The 22,087-nt window shown below is 50.2% G+C and overlaps 4 protein-coding genes across 4 annotated transcripts; 2 read left to right on the top strand and 2 right to left on the bottom strand.

Moving 5' to 3' along the window:
- Positions 1 to 792: 792 nt before the first annotated feature.
- BKA67DRAFT_516817 (amino acid adenylation domain protein) lies at positions 793 to 6,397 on the bottom strand (the record flags this gene model as incomplete). Its single annotated transcript, XM_046097850.1, has 13 exons — positions 793 to 1,435; positions 1,514 to 1,816; positions 1,880 to 2,704; positions 2,760 to 3,216; positions 3,267 to 3,418; positions 3,490 to 3,663; positions 3,717 to 4,122; positions 4,183 to 4,539; positions 4,634 to 4,931; positions 4,981 to 5,469; positions 5,534 to 5,686; positions 5,741 to 6,120; positions 6,184 to 6,397. The coding sequence occupies 13 exons, from the start codon at positions 6,395 to 6,397 to the stop codon at positions 793 to 795; spliced, it is 4,851 nt and encodes a 1,616-aa protein (XP_045959157.1).
- A 1,147-nt stretch (positions 6,398 to 7,544) lies between these two features.
- On the top strand, positions 7,545 to 10,054 carry BKA67DRAFT_291155 (aminotriazole resistance protein). Its single transcript, XM_046096013.1, has 8 exons — positions 7,545 to 7,934; positions 8,097 to 8,223; positions 8,285 to 8,438; positions 8,495 to 8,615; positions 8,675 to 8,726; positions 8,787 to 9,195; positions 9,258 to 9,574; positions 9,633 to 10,054. Exons 1-8 carry the CDS (start codon positions 7,852 to 7,854, stop codon positions 9,900 to 9,902), a joined length of 1,533 nt encoding a protein of 510 aa, XP_045959158.1. The 5' UTR covers positions 7,545 to 7,851; the 3' UTR covers positions 9,903 to 10,054.
- Positions 10,055 to 11,811: 1,757 nt separating this feature from the next.
- On the top strand, positions 11,812 to 17,993 carry BKA67DRAFT_691824 (uncharacterized protein). The gene is made up of 2 exons (XM_046109191.1): positions 11,812 to 16,060; positions 16,113 to 17,993. The coding sequence occupies exons 1-2, from the start codon at positions 12,229 to 12,231 to the stop codon at positions 17,828 to 17,830; spliced, it is 5,550 nt and encodes a 1,849-aa protein (XP_045959159.1). The 5' UTR covers positions 11,812 to 12,228; the 3' UTR covers positions 17,831 to 17,993.
- A 620-nt stretch (positions 17,994 to 18,613) lies between these two features.
- On the bottom strand, positions 18,614 to 19,927 carry BKA67DRAFT_592825 (putative C4-dicarboxylate transporter; the record flags this gene model as incomplete). The annotated part of the gene is made up of 2 exons (XM_046104872.1): positions 18,614 to 19,020; positions 19,078 to 19,927. 2 exons carry the CDS (start codon positions 19,925 to 19,927, stop codon positions 18,614 to 18,616), a joined length of 1,257 nt encoding a protein of 418 aa, XP_045959160.1.
- Between the last annotated feature and the right edge of the window lie 2,160 nt (positions 19,928 to 22,087).

Here is a 22,087-nt window from a genome sequence, read left to right on the forward strand (position 1 = left end):
GGATATGTTAGAAGTGCATGAATACTCATGCGATGCACCGCCTCTGTGGGGGAGTCTGTCGTGGATTGGTAGGAGGACACCCAAGACTCGTTTAGGGAAGGAGTCGAAAGGCGGGAGGTTTTGCTCGCATCAGTATTATCGGCAATTATCTCCCCTTCACACTGAAATTCATCATTATTCGTAGACTCCGGTGCAGCTGTAGGATTGGCTACCGGCGCATCCAAAAGCACAAGCCTCACGGTCCTGAGTATGCTGGGGTTATCGGATGAAGATAACAAGTTTTGAATCATTTCCGTAGCGACAACTCCACCAAATGATGCGCCGACCATGATTATCTGCTTCGAAAGTACTATGTCCAGATGATTGCGCACAATGTCTGCGTAGAGTTGCGCGAGATCTGGTAACGAGTGTGACTTCTGCTGCCACAAGTTGTTGGTATACCCTGGATGTTCGAGGCCGTAAACCGGCACATGTCCTGGAATAGCAGAAACAAGCGATGATAGAGCGACACATGTCCCTCCTGACGGCGGTAGAAGGACAAATACGTGCTCAGAACTGTGGTCACCATCTTGGAGTTGTGTCCAGATAGGTGTACAGTGTTGGATGTCAGTCCTCGTCACGGAGCTTCCCGTTGGCTGTCCGTTTGTAGACTCATTTGACATCTGGAGTTTTGCTGCTAGTGTCGCGGGGGTAAGCGATGGTTGTATGAACGAAGATATTCTGGGAGGAAGGCATCGAACGTCAGTACCAAGTCTATTTGTGCTCATTACAAAAGATGGTAGTGTTGATCACTTACGGTAAGGAAACCCCTTTTGCAATGCTTCTGATGCTGTGTGATAGCCTAACAAAGGCCACGCTATCGAGGCCATGAGAGCGGAGGTCAGTATCTGCTTTAACCATATGCCCGTTCTCGATAACCTTTTGCAACTCTCGAATTATCAGATCAAGGGCTGAATCAACAGCAATGGGCGAAGGAACAGCGAAAACTTCGAGGCCAGCCTTTCGCGGAGCAGCGAGGGTCTCGTTGAACAATGCATACTTGGAATTTTTATGTTCAAGCTTTTTGATCAGCTTGACTGGTGGAGCTTGGATGATCATGTGAGAGTTGACACCTCCCCAGCCCGCAGCGGAGATGCCTATCAAAGCTTCTGTTTTCACCACGGTAGGCTGATAGGCGAAATTCAAACCCAAGCTCGCATCTATGATAAAGGGGTTCAACTTGCCAGTTTTAACCATAGCAGGGATCGTACCATTCTGAATGGACTTGCAGATCTTTATTAGAGAAACCAGCCCAGACGCGTGCTGCGTATTGCCAAGGCTGCCCTTGTTTGAGCCCACGAGGCACCCTGTAGGCTTACGTCCAATACTTTCCAGGGCTAATTTTACGCCTTCAAGTTCAAGCGCATCTCCGATAGGAGTACCACTTCCATGAAGCCTGTCGCCATTAGTCAAGACTACAACGACTAGTGGAAGCAAAAGACATGGGAAGCTATGAGCGCATTGTAGGACTTACTCGATATATTGGAGCTGTTCAGGCGACATACGAGCGTTATCCCACGCGGCGGCTATGACATCTGATTGGCCTTTTGGTGACGGGACCTGATAGCCGGCCTTGCTGGTCGCACCGTCTGAGTTGTAAGCAACGCCGGCAACCAAGGCATAAGCACTATCTCCGTCGGCAACGGCGTCAGGAGTACGTTTCAGAACCATTGACACAATCGCATCCGAAGGAACGGTACCATCAGCTGTCTCTTCAAATGGCCGGCAATTTCCTGTTAAAGAAAATATGTTTTTGGGTTGTGTGACATAGCCACCGCTGAAGAGTTTGCAGTGTTAGCTTATAAATGTGCGCCAACACTGTTGAATATGATATGCTTACTCAAACAACTGAACTGACACCCCACCTACTACAGCTACATCACAGCGGCGATTCCTGAGTGCGTCCACGGCTAGCGCCATGGCCACAGTGCCGCTGGCACAGTTAGTGTTGACGGTCACATTAGGTCCATGGAGGTTCAGATGATAGGCGGTGCGAGCTGATATGGAGGGAGCGACAATGCCCCTATTTGACCGCTGAAACGCGTCCCCATAGACTGGATCTGTAACTGTGTGATACTGATTGGCAGCGGCACCCACGAAAATACCAACATTGTTATTGGTATCGGATAACGTGTCAACCCCGGCGTCCTCGAGAGCCTGTAACGTCGCCGTGAGGAAAAGCCGCTGCTGTGGGTCAATGTCTGCGGCCTCCTCACGAGACAGCTTCCAGAAGTTCGCATCGAAGTCTTCAATGCTCGACAGTGTCCCCGCTCGCGGCACCCAGATGCAGTCCTTGGGCACAGGTCTCTTGTTGGTGGAGTCTCGGATTCCTGATATGCCTTGGCAAAGGTTTGCGTATAGTTTGTCAGGGTCATCTGCGCCTGGGAACTTCCCAGCGATCCCTATTACCGCTATGGTACGATCTTCCGTCCATCCGATCGAATCCGGGCAGAGTTCCCTCACGCTGGCATCTTCTCTGACCACTACGAATGAATCAGCTTCAGAGGATTCTTCAACGCTAATCTGACCGCTATCCGGATGTAGCTGCTGACACAGAAGTCTTGTTTGGCTTTTGATGGTGGAGTGGGAGAACAGGTCCAAGACGCTAACGTTACAAGACGGGTACATAGAGATGATGCGCTTCTGCAAACGGGGAACTAAATGGCTGGTTGAGGGCGAGTCAGCATGTCGTTTATCACTTAGTTATCGGACCGAAATACCTGTGACCGCCCAGATCGAAGAAATTAACGTCGGTACTAGGCGTCTTGGAGAGCCCAATCTCCTCTTGCCAGGCCTTAGAAATGACCTCCTCAACTTCCATGTCCCTTTTAGCCAGTTTTTGGCTATCTGTTTGAGAGTGCCTTGATTCTCGTGGCGTATGTCTGGTTTTCTTAGCCTTGGTTAGATAGGATTCCAATTCCTCCCTGATGGTCTTGTGGTCAATCTTGCCGCTATAGTTTAGTGGGAGGAACGGCACTGGTAATATCAAGGAAGGGCGCATATGCGAAGGCAGTATTTTGCTGATCCCGCGCTGTATTGTTTCGGCAAGGCACGTGTCTGGTGTGACGATAGCAAGTAACGAAAAGCCGTCGGGTGAGACCTGGACCGAAGACCCACGAACACCCGGGTCAGCCGCTGCGATGGCCTTCTCAACCTCTTCTGGCGCAATACGGTAGCCTTGAGCATATGTAAGTCATACACGTCTTGATGAACCAGGATAAACGTACCTCGTATCTTGATCTCTCTGTCCATTCGCCCGCGAATGACCAAGCTACCGTCAGGTGTTAGTAACCCCCTATCACCAGAACGATATAGCCGAGTGCCCAACGCCGGATGTATGGCAAATCTCGTCTCAGTCAAATCTGCTCTTTGGCAGTAGCTAACGTGCAAAGTGAGTCTTTATCCCACATGATTCCATACATCGCATCACTAAAGAAGTGCACAACTCACCCTCTACTAAGGCTTTTGCCACCTATACAGACCTCGCCTTCCATCCCGTATGGAAGGATACGTGTAAGGGACGGGTCGCATATGTAGATCTCGGTACCGTCCGGGGGTCTACCGACCGAGACCTCTTCAATAGGTGGGCCGCCCTTTGTGTATTTCTGAAAAGCCACCGCGATACTGAAAACCCAAGTCAGGGAGCTAAAGACAACCAAGTGGATGGTAGTACATACCTTGTCTCAGTCGGTCCATACGAATTGATCATGACCACTCTCTCCCTCCAGGTCTCCAGGAGATGCGCCGGAACCGCCTCTGCGCCGACAGAAATACATCTCAACGAGTTTAGCTGGCGGTTGAGGGGAATAGTAGTCAATGCCGACGGGGTGATTTGCATGAAGCTAATAGAGTTCTGCTCGATGACATCGGCGAGGTATTCGCCTACTAAGGCCTGCGGGGAATCCGCAAAGCATAGCGTACCGCCGGCGGCTAGTGCACTAGACCATTCAAGAATTGAGGCATCAAAGTTGAAAGATGCCAGCTGAAGGATACAGCTCCCATGTCCTATTTTATAGACGGGAACGCTCGATCGGACAAAGTGCGCGAAGCTTCCGTGCTCGACCATGACACCTTTCGGTTCACCTACCGTGGAGTGTTAGAGGACAGGTTCCGTGATTAATGATGCATGACGGACAAACATACCTGTGCTACCAGATGTGAAGATCATATATGCTAGGTCTTCTGGGTCGACTTGTTTCGTAACGGGCTCTGGACTTGGTTGACTGAGCTCCATGGCATGCGTGTGAGGTAAAATAGTTCCAGCAAAGGGCTGGGTCCATTCCGCATCTGGAGCTAGTAGGTCTTCCACCACCATAATACTGTTGGGTTCTGATGCAGTACGCAATATGAATTGCTTACGGTCAAAGGGTAGTGTCGGGTCGAGATATACAAAAGCGCCTCCAGCCTTCAGGGTTGCAAGAATCCACTCAAGCAGATGGAAATTCCGGTGCAAGTGCAGGATCACCACGGAGCCCTTAGAAACACCGTGAGATGTCAGGACTATGGTTAGTTATGGTCAGCCATTTGTACATTTTCCACTCAGGTACCTACACTCGGCACCAAACCAAGAACTTTGTTGCTCAGCAATACGTACCGTGAGCTCTAAGCGTAGAATTATTATCCAGCTCACCATATGTCATGTGGCAATGTCTTTCTGCGCAGCTAAGTGCCATGCGGTCTGGGTTTTCGGCTGCATGCAGGCGAAACATGTCGTGCACGGCGATGAAGTTATTGGGAGCCTTTGCAGAAGGAAGCGTGACATATGTGGGCATGGATGGTAATTCGTTTAAAAGGACTGGGTCTTGGCGATAGCTAAGCTCCAACAGTCTCATATAAGTGCTCCGCATCCTGTTCATGGTTTTGTCATCGAATATCTCGGGATCATGTATAACCTGTGAAACGTGAGAATGTGAAAGTCGTCAACACACGGAATGGATTTACCCCGAGTTCAACACCCCGTGGACCATCCTGAAAGACAAAAAACAAATCCCAGGTTCCTTCAACAGGAAACAGTCGACAGCATTCATTTTTGAAAGCTGGTGCATAGGAGACGGCGACTTGTGGTGAGTTAAATTGTCCAAATCGGCTATTGGCACGCCAGCGTCGCGCGATGTCTAGCAAAGACAGTCTCTCAGACTTCTTGACTCGGCTTATATTTCGTGATACAGCAGTAACCAAAGAAGCCAATGTATTTCTTTCGCTTCCTGGCTCCGCTAGAAAATGATCTAAGACAGGGATCTTGATTGGAAGAGGGTTGGCAAATTGCCCAACAGTATGCTCGAAGCCTTGAGGCCGACCGCCAAAGGACACTGCTAGCGCATGGTCTCCGTCGAGCGGGGATCCGGTGTCGATATGCAGGAGTAGTCCTACCAGCGAGACAGCAACTCGGAACCATGAAGTCGAAAAGCGGGTGCTCCAGTTTTGGAGTTCCTTGACTCGCGTTAGCAGCGGCAAACGTCGTGTAACCCATGTTCAACTTCTCGCATTAACTTACATCTTTAGAAAACATCTTCCAGACTTCCAGACGACGGAAATTATGAGTACCGTGCGGTGGCGTTTTGGACCATCGAAATGGGTGAGTCTCCATAATCTGGTCAAGACATGTGGCTTGGGCGTTCTCGTAGCCTGTAGTGAGTGCCCACGCTCGCTGGATGACACTGGTGAGTATTGCCTTTTGGACGTAGTGACTAGGGTAGTATACCTCGACTGAATGAGCTTGACTAAACCTCTCTGACAGTTGATCTAGGGCAAGAGCTTTGCCTTCCACGAAATCGAGCAGTTCGCTAGAGAGTCGAGTTAAAGCCCCACCATCAAGGGCGATGTGATGAGACACCAGGTAGATATGCTTGCCTGATGACTGCTGGACAATATACCAACGAACGGGAAACTCATGCTCAAGGTCAAAAGGTTCATGTAGAGCCTGGTGAAGCCGCTGTTCCGTTATGTTCCTACCGGGGATGGCTAACAGACGGATTACTGGCACCACGCTGTTGGGGTCGTGCTCATGGATATGAGGTTTTCCGTTGAGAACAACAATCGTAGAGCGCAGGACAGAGTGTCTCTCTGTCAATTCATGGATGGCTGCATGGCAATAATGAGTTTCAGCTTGACTCTTACAGAAGGTAATGGAAGCTCTCCACCTACCAGCGACAATTGAATCTACTTCGACTTGAGGCTCAACTCTGTGGGCCATGTTCCACTGCAGGGTCAAATTATACTGAGTGCTACTCCTGTTAGCCAAGTAATCCACCCAAATACCCTCTTGGCTATGTGTCAGGGGGTAGGCTGCCACATGATCGCCTGCTAAGTGATGATGGTCTTCCCTCGGAGATCTGGCCGGCCCAGATATAAGAGCCATACGCGGCTCAATGTGAAGCGTCATCTTACAAACATATGTATCGATTGTTCCTTACTGATTCGAAATACAATACGCTCAAACGAGATGGTTATATAGTCACCAAGGAATGGTTGCAGGATGGCTCGTGTTCGTTTCACCTTCATGGTCATAGGAGCCTCCACCTTCTCCTCTGAAGACACGAAGCCACCACACGATGCAGATCGAACATCTTTCCATCTGTCCCTAAGCGAGCCTCTATCCACTCGAAAGACTGCAGCCAAGCTCCTTGCAGTACTCACAAGTACCAAAAAGTATTCTTTACGAACTGCGTTTCGTAATTCTGACGTGATGGATGCAGATACCCTGGCAGGTTTCTGCTGCTACACGGATAATGCGTTAAGCTATACTCTAAATGAGCTCATTTCTTAGCGATTGATAAATTACAACGGAAGAGATGCCATGGCGAGCCTCGTCGGTAACCAATTGAAATGTGGGTTTGAGGTAATATAACGAGAGAGAAACACGCCAAACCTCCATTGACGGTTTTTGTTTTGCCCGATTAGAAAACATTCGGGATAATATTCCCAGGCGCGGTCGATCAGGCTGCCGGTTACGCGGCCGGTCAGAACACGGATCAGAGCACTGACTTCGCAAACTCGAGATGTTTCCCTGAAGATGTGAATATGGCGTGATTTCGAAAGTACGTCACTGAGTTTAGATTTATACAGGTCATAGTACGATTAGTTCTGTCACAATATAGGTGTGATGCTCCATGTATCGTACACAACAATTGTACAAGAAACACCCTGCGTGATAAACACTTTTAATAAAGTTCGCTAAACAGTAAACAGTAAATATGTTATTATGACTTGTTTATAGTTTATATAGCTTTAGTAAATCTCAACTTCAATGGAACCCGGAAAGTAGTGGCGATTAAAACATATATTTCGCTTCAGAAAACTTGCAGTATAGCAATGTAGAAATCGTGCCCTCCGCGGAATCGGCGCTCTGGTGGACCGTACAGAGTTGTGGTTCTGGCAACAATGAGTTTCCTCTTTCTGAATAGGTACCTACGTTACGTTACATTGCATGTGCATGGGTTGCCTTGTGCATCTTGGTTAAGCATGCTTGGCCAACTTGGCTTTAGGTTGGCATCCTTCCCTGAACAAACCTGGGTAAACTCCACTCACTTCGCATGGGCAAATGGGACAATTTTCGCGGGCCAGGACCTTTCGTACGCCATTGAAAAAGCGGACTATTTGCTGTCAACAGAACTGCCAATTTTGCTTGAAGGATGCAATCCCATGTCTTAAATCCATACGACTAGTCTTCAACATTTTTTGTACGGGTAAAAGAAGCTAAATTCACCCATCAATCACAGTCATCATCCAAATCGGAATCGCCAGAAGTTCTATTTCGGATCGCAGTAGATTCTGGATCCTGCATTCTGCTCCTCGTCCATCTTGAGGCACACAATGTCTACTCATGAGCCGCCGGTGAATCTGACGGAACGAAATCGCATGCACACAACGGTCCAGTTCATACGACTATCTGTTGTGTAAGTTTGAGAAAGTACTCTGAATAATAGAATTCGTTTACATCACCATCTTGCACGAATACTTTTATTTTCTCCTTCTTTCTTCCCCTTGCATGAGAAAATGCACAACAAGTGTCAGTCCACTCAGTTACAAAGAATACATCAGCTCACACGCGTTGATAGATGTATCACCTTCTTCGTCGACATTGCCAACTTGGGAATGTGCACCATTGCACTTCCCACCATCAAGGAAGAGCTTGGCTATGACGAAGGTTCCCTTCAGTGGGTGATGACAGCTTATGCGCTGACCGTAAGGAAACATTGCCCTTCCAATGGCGATTTCAGCCGCTGATGCTATTGTAATGACGCAGTATGGTGGTTTCCTTATGATTGGTGGTCGCTTTGGAGACATCTTCGGCCAAGAGCTTGTACTCAAGATATCCATGATCGCCTTCAACGTTTTCACCTTGATCTGTGCCTTGGTGAAGGATAAGATTGGCTTCCTTGTTAGTCGCGCTTTACAAGGTCCGTCTATCCAAGCGTTGCCACATTGCATGACGAATTTGAGCTGAATAGCCTAGGCTTGGCCGCTGCTTTTACTGTTCCTGCAGCCCAGGCCATGGTCGGGCATCTTTTTCCAGACCCTAAAGCACACGCTCTTGCTCTCAGCTGGTGGGGTGCAACAGGTTCGATGGGCTTCGTGTACGGTTTTCTTTTCATCCAAACCGGCCGCTTGTTGTTGTGAACTAATGCTACTTCAGCCTGGGGCCTATCATCGGTGGCCTCTTTACATCCCTGGTCTCTTGGCGCTGGGTATGTTTTCATTTCACACTCTTTGCCTTCAAAAGATCTGTCTCTAATGTGGCTGACCAGATATTTTGGTTTCCTCTCATTCTGGAAGGCCTCCTCGCTGTCTTGGCCTTATTTTTGTTTCGCAGCGCGAAATGTCAAGACAAGGAAAAGTCACTCAGTCTTGTGGAGATCATAGAGCGTTCTAATCCCGTTGGAACTGGACTTTCGATTCCGGGCTTGATACTCCTCGTCTATGCACTTACGGCTGGCAACGAAGTTGGCTGGTCTGATGGAAGTGTCATTGGAACACTGATAGCTGCCGTGGTCTTGCTAGTCGCTTTTGGCGTAGTCGAAGCGAAGCTGGCACGATACCCCTTTGTGCCGCGGCATTTGTGGAAGACAGGTAATATTACCATTGGGTGTATTCTGGCAGCTATCACATACGCAGTCTGGCAAGGTGCAAATTACTTTCTTACCCTCCAGTTGCAAGGCAAGCATCCACCGCACAACCCCTACCACATAAGTCGAGCGTTTGATCTAATTATTTTGTAGATCTTGGCTTCACTGCACTGGAGACATCAGTCCGGTTTTTGCCTCTTGGAGTGACCGCCTTCTTGGTGAACATGGTCATTCCACACCTGCTGGGACCAGTCGGACCGCGAGTTCTCCTGCTGATTAGCTGGCTCTTTGCCATTGCCGGAGTTGTCCTGTTCGCCTTTGTTCGCTCGCATGACGATTACTGGCGTTTGTGCTTCCCAGGCATGATCTTGTATATAATCGGTGTCGGAACCGTTTACTATGTCTCCATGGTTATCGTGGTCACATCAGCCCCTGCAGCCGATCAAGGTTCTGTCGCAGGCGTCTTCAATGTACGTCCACCCCGTGCTCAAGATATGAGCTTCATTACGTCTAACATAAAAAACATAGATGTCGCTCAACATTGGGGGTGCCGTCTTTGGCGTGGCAGTTTTGACGGTTATTGCCAACAGCGTTACCAGTAACAACGGCGGCCAAGACTCACTCGCGGCTCGTTTACGTGGCTATCAGGCATCGTACTATGGAGCCATTGCCTGGGCGGTACTAGCAACTCTGATATCCATTTACGTGGTTATCAGCGGCTACAGAAAATCCAAGCAGAGTGAAAAGATTTCCGCTACCGAAGAAAGCAGCAAGGGCGATGAGATGGTGAAGGAGTAACGAAGACATCGCTGCTGATTCTTCGTTTGTAAGGATTCCTACAATGAAGCTGGAGCTACCAATATGGAAGTGCTATACTCTATTTGGGGTCCATTGAGATGGCAATGTATCTGGTGTTTATAATCGGGAGTTCAAGCTTCTCTTCTGGTGCAAACTGTCGACGGTAAGCCTCCGCGGTATAGCAAATTCAATACAATGACATCCTATACCTTATGTCCTAGCAGTTACACTCCAAGCCCCAGGAGCCACTCGGTACTAAACATTTATAGTATTACACCAAGCAACCAACAAAAATAATCAGTCAATGTCTATGATCTCGCTTCCCCGCTGTGAGATCGACCCTCGAGGTGATACGAGACTCAATACCTTTCTATGCCATTTCTATCTCCTCCACTTCAACATGTGCCGCGGAAGCTTGTCCCAATATTCTCCGCCCTCACGTCACTATGACGATCCCCATTTGTTAAACTATCGGTTATCTGACAGGTACAGCAGCTGGAAGAATATTCTTGACCATGGAAGGTTTATGTGGGCGATCAGTGGACATCAATGGCGTATTTGTGACATACGCTCTCGTGGCCAGAGTAGGCGCCGATGTCACGTATAGCAACGATAGTAATCTAGTAATTCAAGACATTGCTATTCTTCCCCATGGAATCTATTTTGGATACCTCGTGGTGAGTCCCTTTAACTATCTTTGGACTCAGAGTGTCGTCTTTTCGAACGCGTGGCCGGTGCCGCGTAACAGGTAGACGACGTGGTGGAACAGGAGCATCACATTGCCTTTCTCTTATGACGAGGGTCTTGGCGTCAATGCAGTTTGGACTTCCCTCTGTCTGCCAGAGATGGAGTGACACGCTTTCGAAGGTATCGATGATTCCCTTCCAGAACATTGCGAAAGTCAGAGATTACAAAAGGACGAAGGCGAGTCTGGGAGTTCTAATCGTTAGCCAAGATTGAGATTGCAGCACAGGAGGTCGTGGAGCCGGTCAGCTTGAACACGAGTCGCAGCAAAAATATTAAAAGGCGTCCTCGCGAATTTTCCTTGATTGTGCGGTGATTACATGAAGGTTTATATAGGCAATTATACACAAGTCATGCTGGAATTGATGTCGACTTTGTGTTCAGCGAGATTGGCTACTCCCGAGAAACCATTTATACCTTGTGTATATGGACGTCTGGAACGAGTGGGCGTCCCAGGTAGTGTTTCACCAGGGCCATGGCTCATTCATCTGCATCTGAACACAGGCTTTCTTAGTATGAATTAAACACAACAAATCAGTAGATTCAAGATAAAGGGCTTAGACGCGGAAAGTCATGGTCTTGTTGCTGTATGCCCGTCCCGTTAAATGGTATATAGACTCCAGAGTCGGCGCAGTTGCCGAGTTAGTTACCCAAAGTCCTAGACAAGAACCCCTCCAGCAACCCTGCAACTCTCTGTCGTACACCAATTCATTAGTATTGAGTTGTTCTTCTGTTATATCTTGCCCGAGCTCCTAGAGCTTTGTGCCTTCCTACTGTAAGGTATCCTGATGCTTTGGCCGTTCGCACAGTGATTCGGTTAGCTGGGGGGTGGATGACAAACGAGGTTATTCAGGGTTCGCAGGCCGCTAACGGGTTACTAAGGCCACTTTATTTAAGCTTTGCCCCAGATTGCGGCGGTGCAGTGGGAGGCAAGTTACAGAGCACTGAGTGAGCGAAGCCTGCTCCCAGCTGCCCCCCAACTGCCCCCCAACTTTCAGAGGTGTTCAAATCTTGATTGATTCCACTACGAGTATCGGAGAATACCATCTGACTAACCTTAGGTTAACTGAGACTAACCTGACTTAGTGATCTGCCCGTACTGGCTGTAGTTTACTCGGTTGAATTGTTCCATTGGTAAGTTAACTTATCACTAACGTTAGTGCAGCGGAAAGGCCTACGTCCTGCACAGCAGGTCTGCTTCAGAGTTTCCTCATCTATATTCGCTTTTTACTTCCTTCCCCGCCCTTGCCCTTGCCCAGAAGGTCGCCGACGACGCATTCGACTTCTACTTCGATTTCATTTTCAATCTCATCCCCAGTTCTCGACGGGACACGGCGTACGACACGAACCCTACCTCTCAAACGGCCTTTTGCCTGACACTTGCGCTGCCACCGCCACCCCAAGGCTGAAATCAAGTCGGCTTGTGGTGCCTGCCTCAGCATCGCATACCCACACTGTAATCGAGCCGAACTTCGACTCATGGTTACAGTCCCTCCTACGCGGCCCTCGGGGCGTTCTTGAACACACAATATCACCACCGAGCAGCTAGCAGAGTTCCATCTGCTCTCTTGCTTTCTGCGAGATGGACCACTACGCTGCCGATGTCCAACCGGACCCCGTCGAGTTCCCCAATACCGTCATGCGCCGCCGAACTTCGGTCACGCAACCAGATGACATGGCAGAAGTTGGGCCAGGCGCAGGAACAGGCACGGGGAGAGCCTTCGATTTCTCGAGAACCGGCGACCAGCCTCGATCGGACGAAGCAGCAGCAGCAGCAGCAGCAGCAGCAGCAGCTACAGCCACCGCCGCCGGCGAGTCAGTCGCCGGAGATGTCGACACTTGCCGTATATGTCGAGGTGAAGGCGCTTCGGGCGAACCTTTGTTCTATCCTTGCAAATGTAGTGGCAGCATCAAATATGTCCACCAGGACTGCCTCATGGAGTGGCTCTCCCACTCCCAAAAGAAGCACTGCGAGCTGTGCAAGACGCCCTTCCGGTTCACCAAGCTATATTCTCCAACCATGCCCAAGAGCTTGCCTTTCTACGTCTTTGCGAGCCACATGGCTAAATACACATTTGCGAATATCCTTGTGTGGCTGAGGGCTGCACTGGTTGTCAGTGTCTGGCTTGGATGGTTGCCCTACCTGATGAGATCGGTATGGTCGTTCCTGTTCTGGATCAGCGACGAAGGCTTTGGCCCTACATCAGCCTCCTTTCCCCTTCCCGATGCCGGCGGTAACACCGAAGCGCATATGAATCTGGTCGCTCACGCCTTGGCCACCCAAGGATTGACTTCGAATATCTGTCCAGCCAGTCCATTGTTCACAGCGACTATGACTGCGGCGAACAAGGCACACATCGCCGAGCGCGTGCCCAACCTTCTCCCGACCTTAGCCTCTCCGCCGAGCCTCAACATGACAACCTTCAACTCCTTCGCCGCCTCTTTGGCACGCTTCATCTCCGGCGCCGACGTCCTAAACGGCACACATATGTCATGGGATGTCAGTAAACGCCAAGAAACGCTGTTGAGCGAGGTAGGCTTTCTGAAGAACCTGACCCCACACCCAGCCGTTAACAAGGTTGTCATCAAAATCTTCGAGGGTCAGATCATCACGATACTGGTCATAGTCTGTTTTATTTTGATCATCCTGGTTAGAGACTATGTGGTACAGCAACAGCCTGAGATCAACATGCGTGCGGCATTTGCCGCTCAAGTGGACAATGCTGGAGAGAACCAAGACCGCCCCCAAGTTCAACAAATACCCGAGGCTCGAAACGAAGACATCCCGGCGGTCAATGGTGTCGGCCGTGCCATGGACGAAAATACCATGCGAGACGACGAATCCACAATTGCGCACGGCGGTGAAACTACCGATTCACACGGTGACGGGGACAAGGATGAGCAGCCTGCGTGGCGGAGGGACATCGATGCGATTGAGGAAAACGTCTGGCATAATGATCTTGCGCCTGAGGATTTCCGAGATGAATTATGGGATGCTACGGGGGGCCGTCCATGGTTAGCTACTGGGGTTCCTCCGGAACGGCCCATTGCTGGGTTCAGACGGCGTCTCACTCGCCGTGACACAGGAGAAGATGTTGCTGGCGGATCAATACCAAGTCGACCCGACTCTTCTTCGGCACCGGGGCGTGGCCGACTGGACAATGGAGTTCGAGAAAAGTTGTTAGAGGAGTTGGACGAGCAGTCACAAAGCACCGTCAACCAGTATCTTCGTATCTATCGTCAAGCCAATGGCGATCGGGAAAGAATCCTTCGGATCATTCACGATGAGGGCTTGGGAGAACGACTTGCTTATTGGGTCAACGCCACCCAGTCCATGACACAATACAGGAATGGAACAGGGCTGGAAGCTGGAGCCTCGGTCCCCTCGACTTCTTTCAAGGCAAGATCTCAGCCATCGAGCCAGACGCAACCTGAATTGGCGCATGACTCGGACAATCATGGTAGCTCGGTCTTGGCTAACAACGATAACGTGAATGCGCTTGGTAGCCATCAATTGTCTGCACCTCAAGATAAAGGAAAGCAAAGAGCAATATATGGTGACACTCAACAAGCCGCGGTCAACATTCAAAAGCTTGACAATACGTGGCAGTGGCCCCAATCCAATGGCAGCGGGTACGATAGCGACGAGACGGCGGCAGAAGACAACGATGTGCTCCCGTCTTCTCCAACCAGACCACGTGCTGTATCAGACGGCCCACTAATCCACAACCGCATCAACCCGCTGGCTAACAACAGCTGGTCTTTCTCTGCCCTGCCCATTTCTGACTCCGAAGCCAAACCTGAAGCTGCCCTCCCGCCCGAAACTCCGGTACTCAAGGCAGTCTTGCCGGCAACACCAAATGACGTGCAGCGTGGCGTTCAGAGCAACGGACAAGTGCCTGCTGGCAGTCTGACTACACCTAATAGCAACTTGACTACAACAAGCTCCAGCGACACAGCCCCAGCGGGTGGAGGCCAAACTGCCCAGGTGGAAACTGTTCCGGTGGAACCTGTCGAGCCTCTTGGAATGATTCGAGAGCAAGTGGCTGCTCGGGACCCTGCTACCTTTATCGAAAGGGTTGCTGACTTTATGTGGGGCGATCTTGCGGGCGGCACAGAAGCTGATGTGCCTGGCGCATTGGCAATATTCATCGACGATGAAAATGCTCCCTTCATGGATCTTAACCGGGACGATGATAGCAGCGACGACGAGGAAGACGAGGAAGCTGTAGCAAATGATGTCTTAGCCGGTGACCTTGCACCGGAAGTCATAGAAGCTGCGGCAGCAGCCGGCATTGATCCCGAGGAGGTTATTGACGACGCAGAAGATTTTGATGGCGTCATGGAGCTCCTAGGGATGAGAGGTCCTATCGCAGGCCTGTTCCAGAATGCCATATTCTGCGCTTTCCTTGTCTCCATCACCATCTTCCTGGGCATCTTCCTCCCGTATAACATTGGCAGACTTGCTGTGTGGGTTGTAGCAAACCCAATGCGACTTGTCCGTATGGTTCTCAGTTTTTCCCGGTTTGTCCAGGACAGCTGCCTCTTTGCCGTGGGCTGCACAGTCAGCATCGTCTTTGACTTCCTATATCTGCTGGCTAAGTTGTTGCGGTTGGAGAGCGCTCGTTCGCTGCTAGCGACTGCTTCCTCGGATGCTCGGCTCCTCACTGTCGAGTCCTCGAACAGGATATGGGCGAGTATCGCTTATGAGACATCCTTCATCTCTTCGACTGAAATCGTCAACTTTTCGGTGGTCAGCCACGAAGCCCTGGTTACAGTCAAGTCCCATGTTCATGCCCTAATTTCGGCATCAACGCAAGCGGCGATGTTCGTGCTCGGAGGAAATTATGCACCGAAATGGGAGGCTGCCAAGTTGGCAACGGCAACATCTGCACCGTACGCTGTAGAGGTGGCGAAAAATATCACAAGGATTATGGCACAACCAAGTTCATGGATGATCAATCTCACCATCCCTGATGCCACGGCAACCTTCGATCCTTCTTTGGTTTACTGGAGCGCCAAGGATCGGACTCTGGCCATCCTTGGCGGGTACCTTTCCATGTCGCTGCTCGCAGGTCTCTATCTAGGTAGAGGGACGCCGTTTTCAACAGGCAATACAGCCCAGGAGTGGGAAGCATCGGTCATCGACGTTCTCAACCAAGCAAGTGGCGTCATGAAGGTGATCTTGATCATTAGTATCGAGATGCTCGTTTTCCCCTTGTACTGTGGGTTACTACTCGACTTTGCGCTGCTTCCTTTATTTGAGGACACAACTTTTAGATCGCGCCTGTTGTTCACCTACCACTATCCCTTGACATCCATCTTTGTGCACTGGTTCGTCGGCACAGGATATATGTTCCACTTCGCCCTTTTTGTATCCATGTGCCGGAAGATTATGCGCAAAGGCGTACTCTGTAAGTAATCGCTCATCTCAACACAACAAAGGCCACGAACTAACGATGTCAGACTTCATTCGGGATCCTGATGACCCAGAGTTCCATCCTGTACGGGATGTCCTGGAGCGGAATGTGACCACTCAGTTGCGAAAGATTCTGTTTTCCGCTTTTGTCTACGGCGCACTGGTCGTTATCTGTCTCGGCGGTGTTGTATGGGGGTTGTCGCTGGCAATACCCAGTGTCCTTCCGATCCATTATTCATCCAACGAGCCTGTCCTGGAGTTTCCTATTGACCTCTTGTTCTACAACTTCCTCATGCCGCTTGCCGTCAAATTCTTCAAGCCCAGCGATGGCTTGCATGTCATGTATACCTGGTGGTTCCGCCGCTGTGCCAGGGCCCTCCATCTGAGCTGGTTTCTATTTGGCGAGCGACGTATAGACGAGGAAGGCAGTCTACAGCTTTTGCCCAAGTCCGTGTTTCAAGAGGCACCTTGGTACCGCAAGCTCTTCCTCGACATCGATGAAGAGGGAATGGTTGTACCCAAAACTTGGAATGACATATTCGAGGGTGGGAAAGCGAAGCCGGCTACCAAGATTCCCTCGGATAAGATGAATGAGCTTGCCAAACTGAAATCGTTGCTTGTCGAGACGAATCAGCTTATCCCCGACGGCCGTTTTGTGCGAGCGCCTGCTTCAGATCAGGTTAAAATCCCGAAAGGTCGAAATGTGTTCATGGAAGTTTCTGATCGTGATGAACAGCTGGGCAACAAACCTGATTCGCCGGAGCCGGATATCTACTCGGGCAACAGCTACCAGTTCGTCTATGTTCCTCCCTGGTTTCGAATTCGCATTTTCCTATTCATCATGTTTATATGGTGGTTCGCCGCGGTAACCGGCGTTGCCTTTACTATTGTCCCTTTGGTCTTTGGTCGTCGTATGTTCAAGCTCCTCCTGCCGGGACATGTCAGGACCAACGACATTTACGCTTTCAGCATTGGGATGTATATTCTCGGTTCTCTCGGTTACTTCGTCTTTCACGCTCAAACTACACTGGCCCAGGCACGGGAGTACTTGTCAGCTTCGGCCACCTCGGTTATAAACAGTGAAGTCCGCAGTCGTGCTCTAAAGCTCATCGAGGACGGCGCAAAACTTGCTTATACGTATACCATGCTCTTGATCGTGTTCCCATTGGCGGTCGCGTTGATTGCGGAGTTTTATGTTATGATACCATTGCGAACATGGAGATATTCGCACGTCTTTGATCAAACACAGCCTCTCAAGGATGGTCATACTGTCAACATTGTTCAGGCATGGACTCTGGGACTACTCTATCTCAAAATCGGCACGCGACTTCTCGTCCGGCTCGGAGGCCGCCCCGCACAAGCTGCTCGTGCCGTACTTCGGAGAGGCTGGATGGAACCCAACTTGAAGGTTCTCACTCGTGCCTTCGTCGTTCCGGGTGTCCTCATGGCCGTGTTCCTCCTTGCGTTTCCACCTCTACTAGCACACGCACTCTTCCGTCAAGGTATTGTCAGCGTTGATCCTTGGACTCCAGAAAAGCAGGTTGTTGCATATAGGATGGCCTATCCGATTGCCGCGTTAGGCTGGGCCATGCTCTGGATCTTAAAGGGCATCTTCTCGATTCTCGACAGCTGGAGAGCTAGGGTCAGGGATGAGGCTTACCTGATTGGTGAGAGACTGCACAATTTCGGGGGTATGGTCGGCACAGGCACTAGGGGCGCCACTGCAGGAGCCGCGGGGGACTGGAGAGGTGGTGCGCGTCTATAGCATATATATAACGCGCTTGCACTATAAGCATGGTGGTCGGCGTTTAGGTTTGCATCGGATGTTGGAACTACACGTCTTCATTTGCAAGAATACATAGCATGTATAGAACTGGCGGTGTGTAGTCACTTTCACAGCGTCTCGAATAATAATTGCTTCTCGTTAATGAACTTGTCGCTAGTTTCGTCTTGAAATATTGTTTTGGCCTTGTCATTCATCAAGATCTTATGTTGACAGATTGGCTTGCAACTTATTTCCTTCACACCGTTCGAAAAAGAACAACGATTACTGACACTAAGGGTAGTTCAACATCTGTTAAACCTCAGTCAGCTACTGTGGAGCGTTAGCGATGACCTCAGTCAAGATTTTCGTTTCGCCAATTGCGTAAGGGGCATCATGCAGGTCAGCTTTCTCATGTCCATTAACGAGCGTGAGAAGTTGGCTTTATTATGGAGTTTGGAACGGCTTTACCGATCTAAGTTCTATTCCCGTTCATATCATCCCTTGTAATGCGTTTTGTGTATGCAGCCCTTTTCCTCCCGGCTTTTTATCTAATATGGGTAGGGTATCTCAAGACTTAAAGAAAGTGCAGCGGGCCCTTTTTCCCCCCTTTCGAAGGACTCCCCGCTTTGCTAGTAGCACCCCAGACGCCAACGCCAATTCCATGATTTGTATGAGTAGATGTAGATATTATAAAAGAAAGCGATGGCGAAGGTCCTGAGAAGGCATTGTGACATCAACATGCTAGTTCTCCTCTGCCCACAAAGTGATACGAGGATGACCTTGTTAATGGTCCTCGACATCCTCGTCCCGACCCGGGTACATGATGTCTTGTGACCAGACGGCGCGTACCAGGTTGTAGAGCACGAGGAAGTAGGTGCAAAGCAAAAGCACGGAAAGCCCATTGGCAACGTAGAGGACGGGCTCGTTCTTCAGCTGGTTGCCGATCGAGATGGTCGCCAGGATGAAGCCCGTGTTGGGGAATACCATAGCCCACCAGCCCAGATGGAAGTACTTTGGTGGAGACGCGATGACGGCCACGACGCCGACAAAGAACCACCACAGAGCTAGAGCCCAGAGGAAGATGGCGGCGATCGTGGCAAATATCCGGATGATCTCAGCGTCTATTATGCCGTCGCCGTTGGGGTCAAAGTTGGCAGGCAACCCATCAGCCATGCCAATGAACGCAAGGGCTAAGACAAGACGTTAGCTAACGGCCACGACCTTGGATGGAAGGGAGCATCACTTACCAGTGAATGAAGGGGGTCCGACACACATGAATAGACCGGGGCGGTGCTCACGGTTGGGCAGACCGGCCTGCATCAAGCGGCCGACCATGTGAGAGTACATCATGAAGGAGACAGAGATACCGAGTCCTTGGCATGTCAAGCCGCCCACCACAATGGGGATGGCGTCGATATCAGGCTGGGTAGAGGCGATGACTGACGCGATTGTACCAGACAGCATGATGGGAAAAATGGGTAGAATCCACGTCGGCATCATGGTTTGTAGTCCGAAGCTGTGCGATGCAAAGACGAAGCTGTACTGGCCAACCGCAAGCATCAACGTTACCACGACGTATCCCCAGAAGACCGTCTTGATAGCCCAGGTCAGGGCAAAATCTTGCTCGGGAATTGCATATCGTTGTGTGCTCGTGATGAGGGTGGCGATGGAGAGGAAGAATGTCGGGAAGAAGAAGCCTTCTCGAGGGTGAGATAGGGACTTAGTCAAGTCGCCTCGGTGAAGCAGGAACCTGGTAAGCATGAGAGTAGTAATGACGGTGAAAATGATGATGTTGACGATGTAGACGAAGAGACCGATTTGCCGAAGGCCCGGGAATTGATGTGGTTGAGCGAATATTAACAATGAAAGACCACCAGTACTCATGGGAAACGTGTACCAAGCCCATGTGAAGTGATGGAGTCTCTGCTTGAGCCCATATCGGGGTCTATTGGGATCGTTGATGTCGACATGAGAATGGCCGTGTTCAACATCGTGACCCTCCTTGCCGCCTCGGATTGAGGTCGCTGCCGAGTTGAGTTGAGTTTCTACTTCGGGGCTCGCGGGTCGCTTCTCGTTCAATCGGCCACTGTAGGCCATTTCGTTCTGATTTGGTGTCTCGAAGGAGAATGTTGATGGGCCAGTGGGGTACGCACTTGACCCTGCCACGTAAGGGCCTGAAATCTGACTCTTCTCCATTGCTCCTGGCAATACTTCCACTTAGGATTCGATGAATTCAAATGAGTAATATGGTGAAGTATACGCAGTTGTTGCTACCTAAGCGTCGGTTTTAACGCTTCCAAGGAAAGGAGAAGAAGAAAAAAGAAAAAGATGAACACCGGAAAATAGGACTATCGAAATGAAAAGAGTGCCAGACTCTGAAATGAAATAAAGTCGATTCCAGCGATGACCTCTTTCGAAGATCCCTTCACTGCCACCGTGGGCGAGCCCGTCTCCTTATCAAGTGGGAACGCCGAGCCTATAGCTATATCGCCAAGAAATGAGAAACATCATGGAGATAGAAACGTCTGGGGCCAAGACTCTGTGGTTTGGGCGTGTTGTGACGCGAACATGAGGGTCGCGATAAGCTAAGTGCTGGTTGGGGTGGATCAGTGCCAGCAAGCAGCCCAAGCTTCCAATGAGGATCTTCATGAATACCGGATGGGGAAATGGACCAAGCCTAGATTCTCCCCAATTATCCCCTTGGGGAAGAGTGTTGCCAGGGGTTGCGGACGTGATCGGTATGACCCACTTGGGCCAAGTAAGCTCTAGTCTAGGGTCTATCTACAGAGTACGGATACTTGAGGACAGACAGCGCCAGCGTGTGCAAGGTGCATGCCAGGCGGCTGGCTGTCGACCACCATGCTCACTTCTGTGCTTATTCGTAGCAGATCTGGAGGCCCCCACGCATCGTAAACGTCCAAGAGATTGAAAATAGTAAGGTTCCGGCAGATAGCATGTGCCTCATCCTGGTGACAGGCAGGGAACAGACGCAGAAGAGTCAGATCAATATCATCGTGGCCAATCGGCGCAGATGGCGCGTGCCTGCCTTCCCTGGCCTGCCTGGCTGTGCACTTGGCAGTGGGAGATCGTCGAGGAAATCTCTGAAGAGTCTCTGAAGAGTCTTAGAAGCCGATACGGGTTGACGTATGGAAGATGCTGCGTAAGCAAAGCTACCTCTTCGTCTGACAAGGTCAAACATCGGCTTGATCCAAACTGGTGGGTCGTTCCGGATCATGGACCGCTAGGCGCAGCAGATTTGCTTGAGATGAGCGCTGTGAGGCTCTTCACAGCGGTGCTTGGCAGGACTTCGGGGCGCTTGGCTGTTAAGAGATGGTGGGTTTTCGGTGGGGGCCAGCGCAAAGGTACTGTTTCGGCAGTGATAGGACAAGCCCGACTTCTCCCGATCGAGCAAAGCATTGGGCATCGAGTCAGTATATAAAATTTCACGTGTTTATCTGAGCGCTTCGAGCCTGTTGTTTCATAGTGTCGCACTCCTTAAGCAAGACAGGATTAATCAGAATGAACGTTCGTTGATGAGCTTTGCAGTCTCGGCCAGTTTGGGAAACCAATGTTGAAAGACTCCGAGCCACAAACTGTTCTCAGCGTCGCTGAATCTTTAGTAATCCAACCACGGGTGAGTGGACCTGCTCGACAGGCAACAAGAAGGTATCTACAGATCCATGCTATAGACGTCAACCATATCAGAATTGGGTGACCCGCTGTTCATGTTTTCTCTTGTCTACCAATAATAGTGGTCTGCGCCTGGCCCGTGGACCGTTGGGCACCTACCTTAATCACCGCCGATCGACCTTAAAAGGGATACCTGATTGCCTTCTCCCGCGTTGCACTCGCGTGTCGAGTCGACAGCTTCCGAATCATCACACTGGCGATCATCTGGCCTAACGCACTAACCTACTAATAGCGTATCTGTAAATGTTGACCACTCTGACCTTAGTGTCAAACGTATTACGAGCTACGAAACGTAGGCGGGATTCAATGGAGTTCTATCATGCTAACGTGTACTAACGTTAGTCTTCGTCTATCAGATTGCATACTTCACAGCGAAAGATCCCTCCACAATTGCACACTATTCCCAGCGTCTTCCCATCACACCAGGCATTCTGTCACAGGATCCATAGTTGGATTAATCGGGAATGTAGTACGGCTATGAGCAACGTCAAAAGGGTTGCTTGGATGGCGAAACGCCGGGTCTCGCCTTCGATCAGACAAACCTTCCCTCGCCATGTCCTTGATCTA

This window comes from Truncatella angustata (genome assembly GCF_020726525.1).
Source record: "Truncatella angustata strain MPI-SDFR-AT-0073 chromosome Unknown BKA67scaffold_4, whole genome shotgun sequence".
Lineage (NCBI taxonomy): Eukaryota > Fungi > Ascomycota > Sordariomycetes > Amphisphaeriales > Sporocadaceae > Truncatella > Truncatella angustata.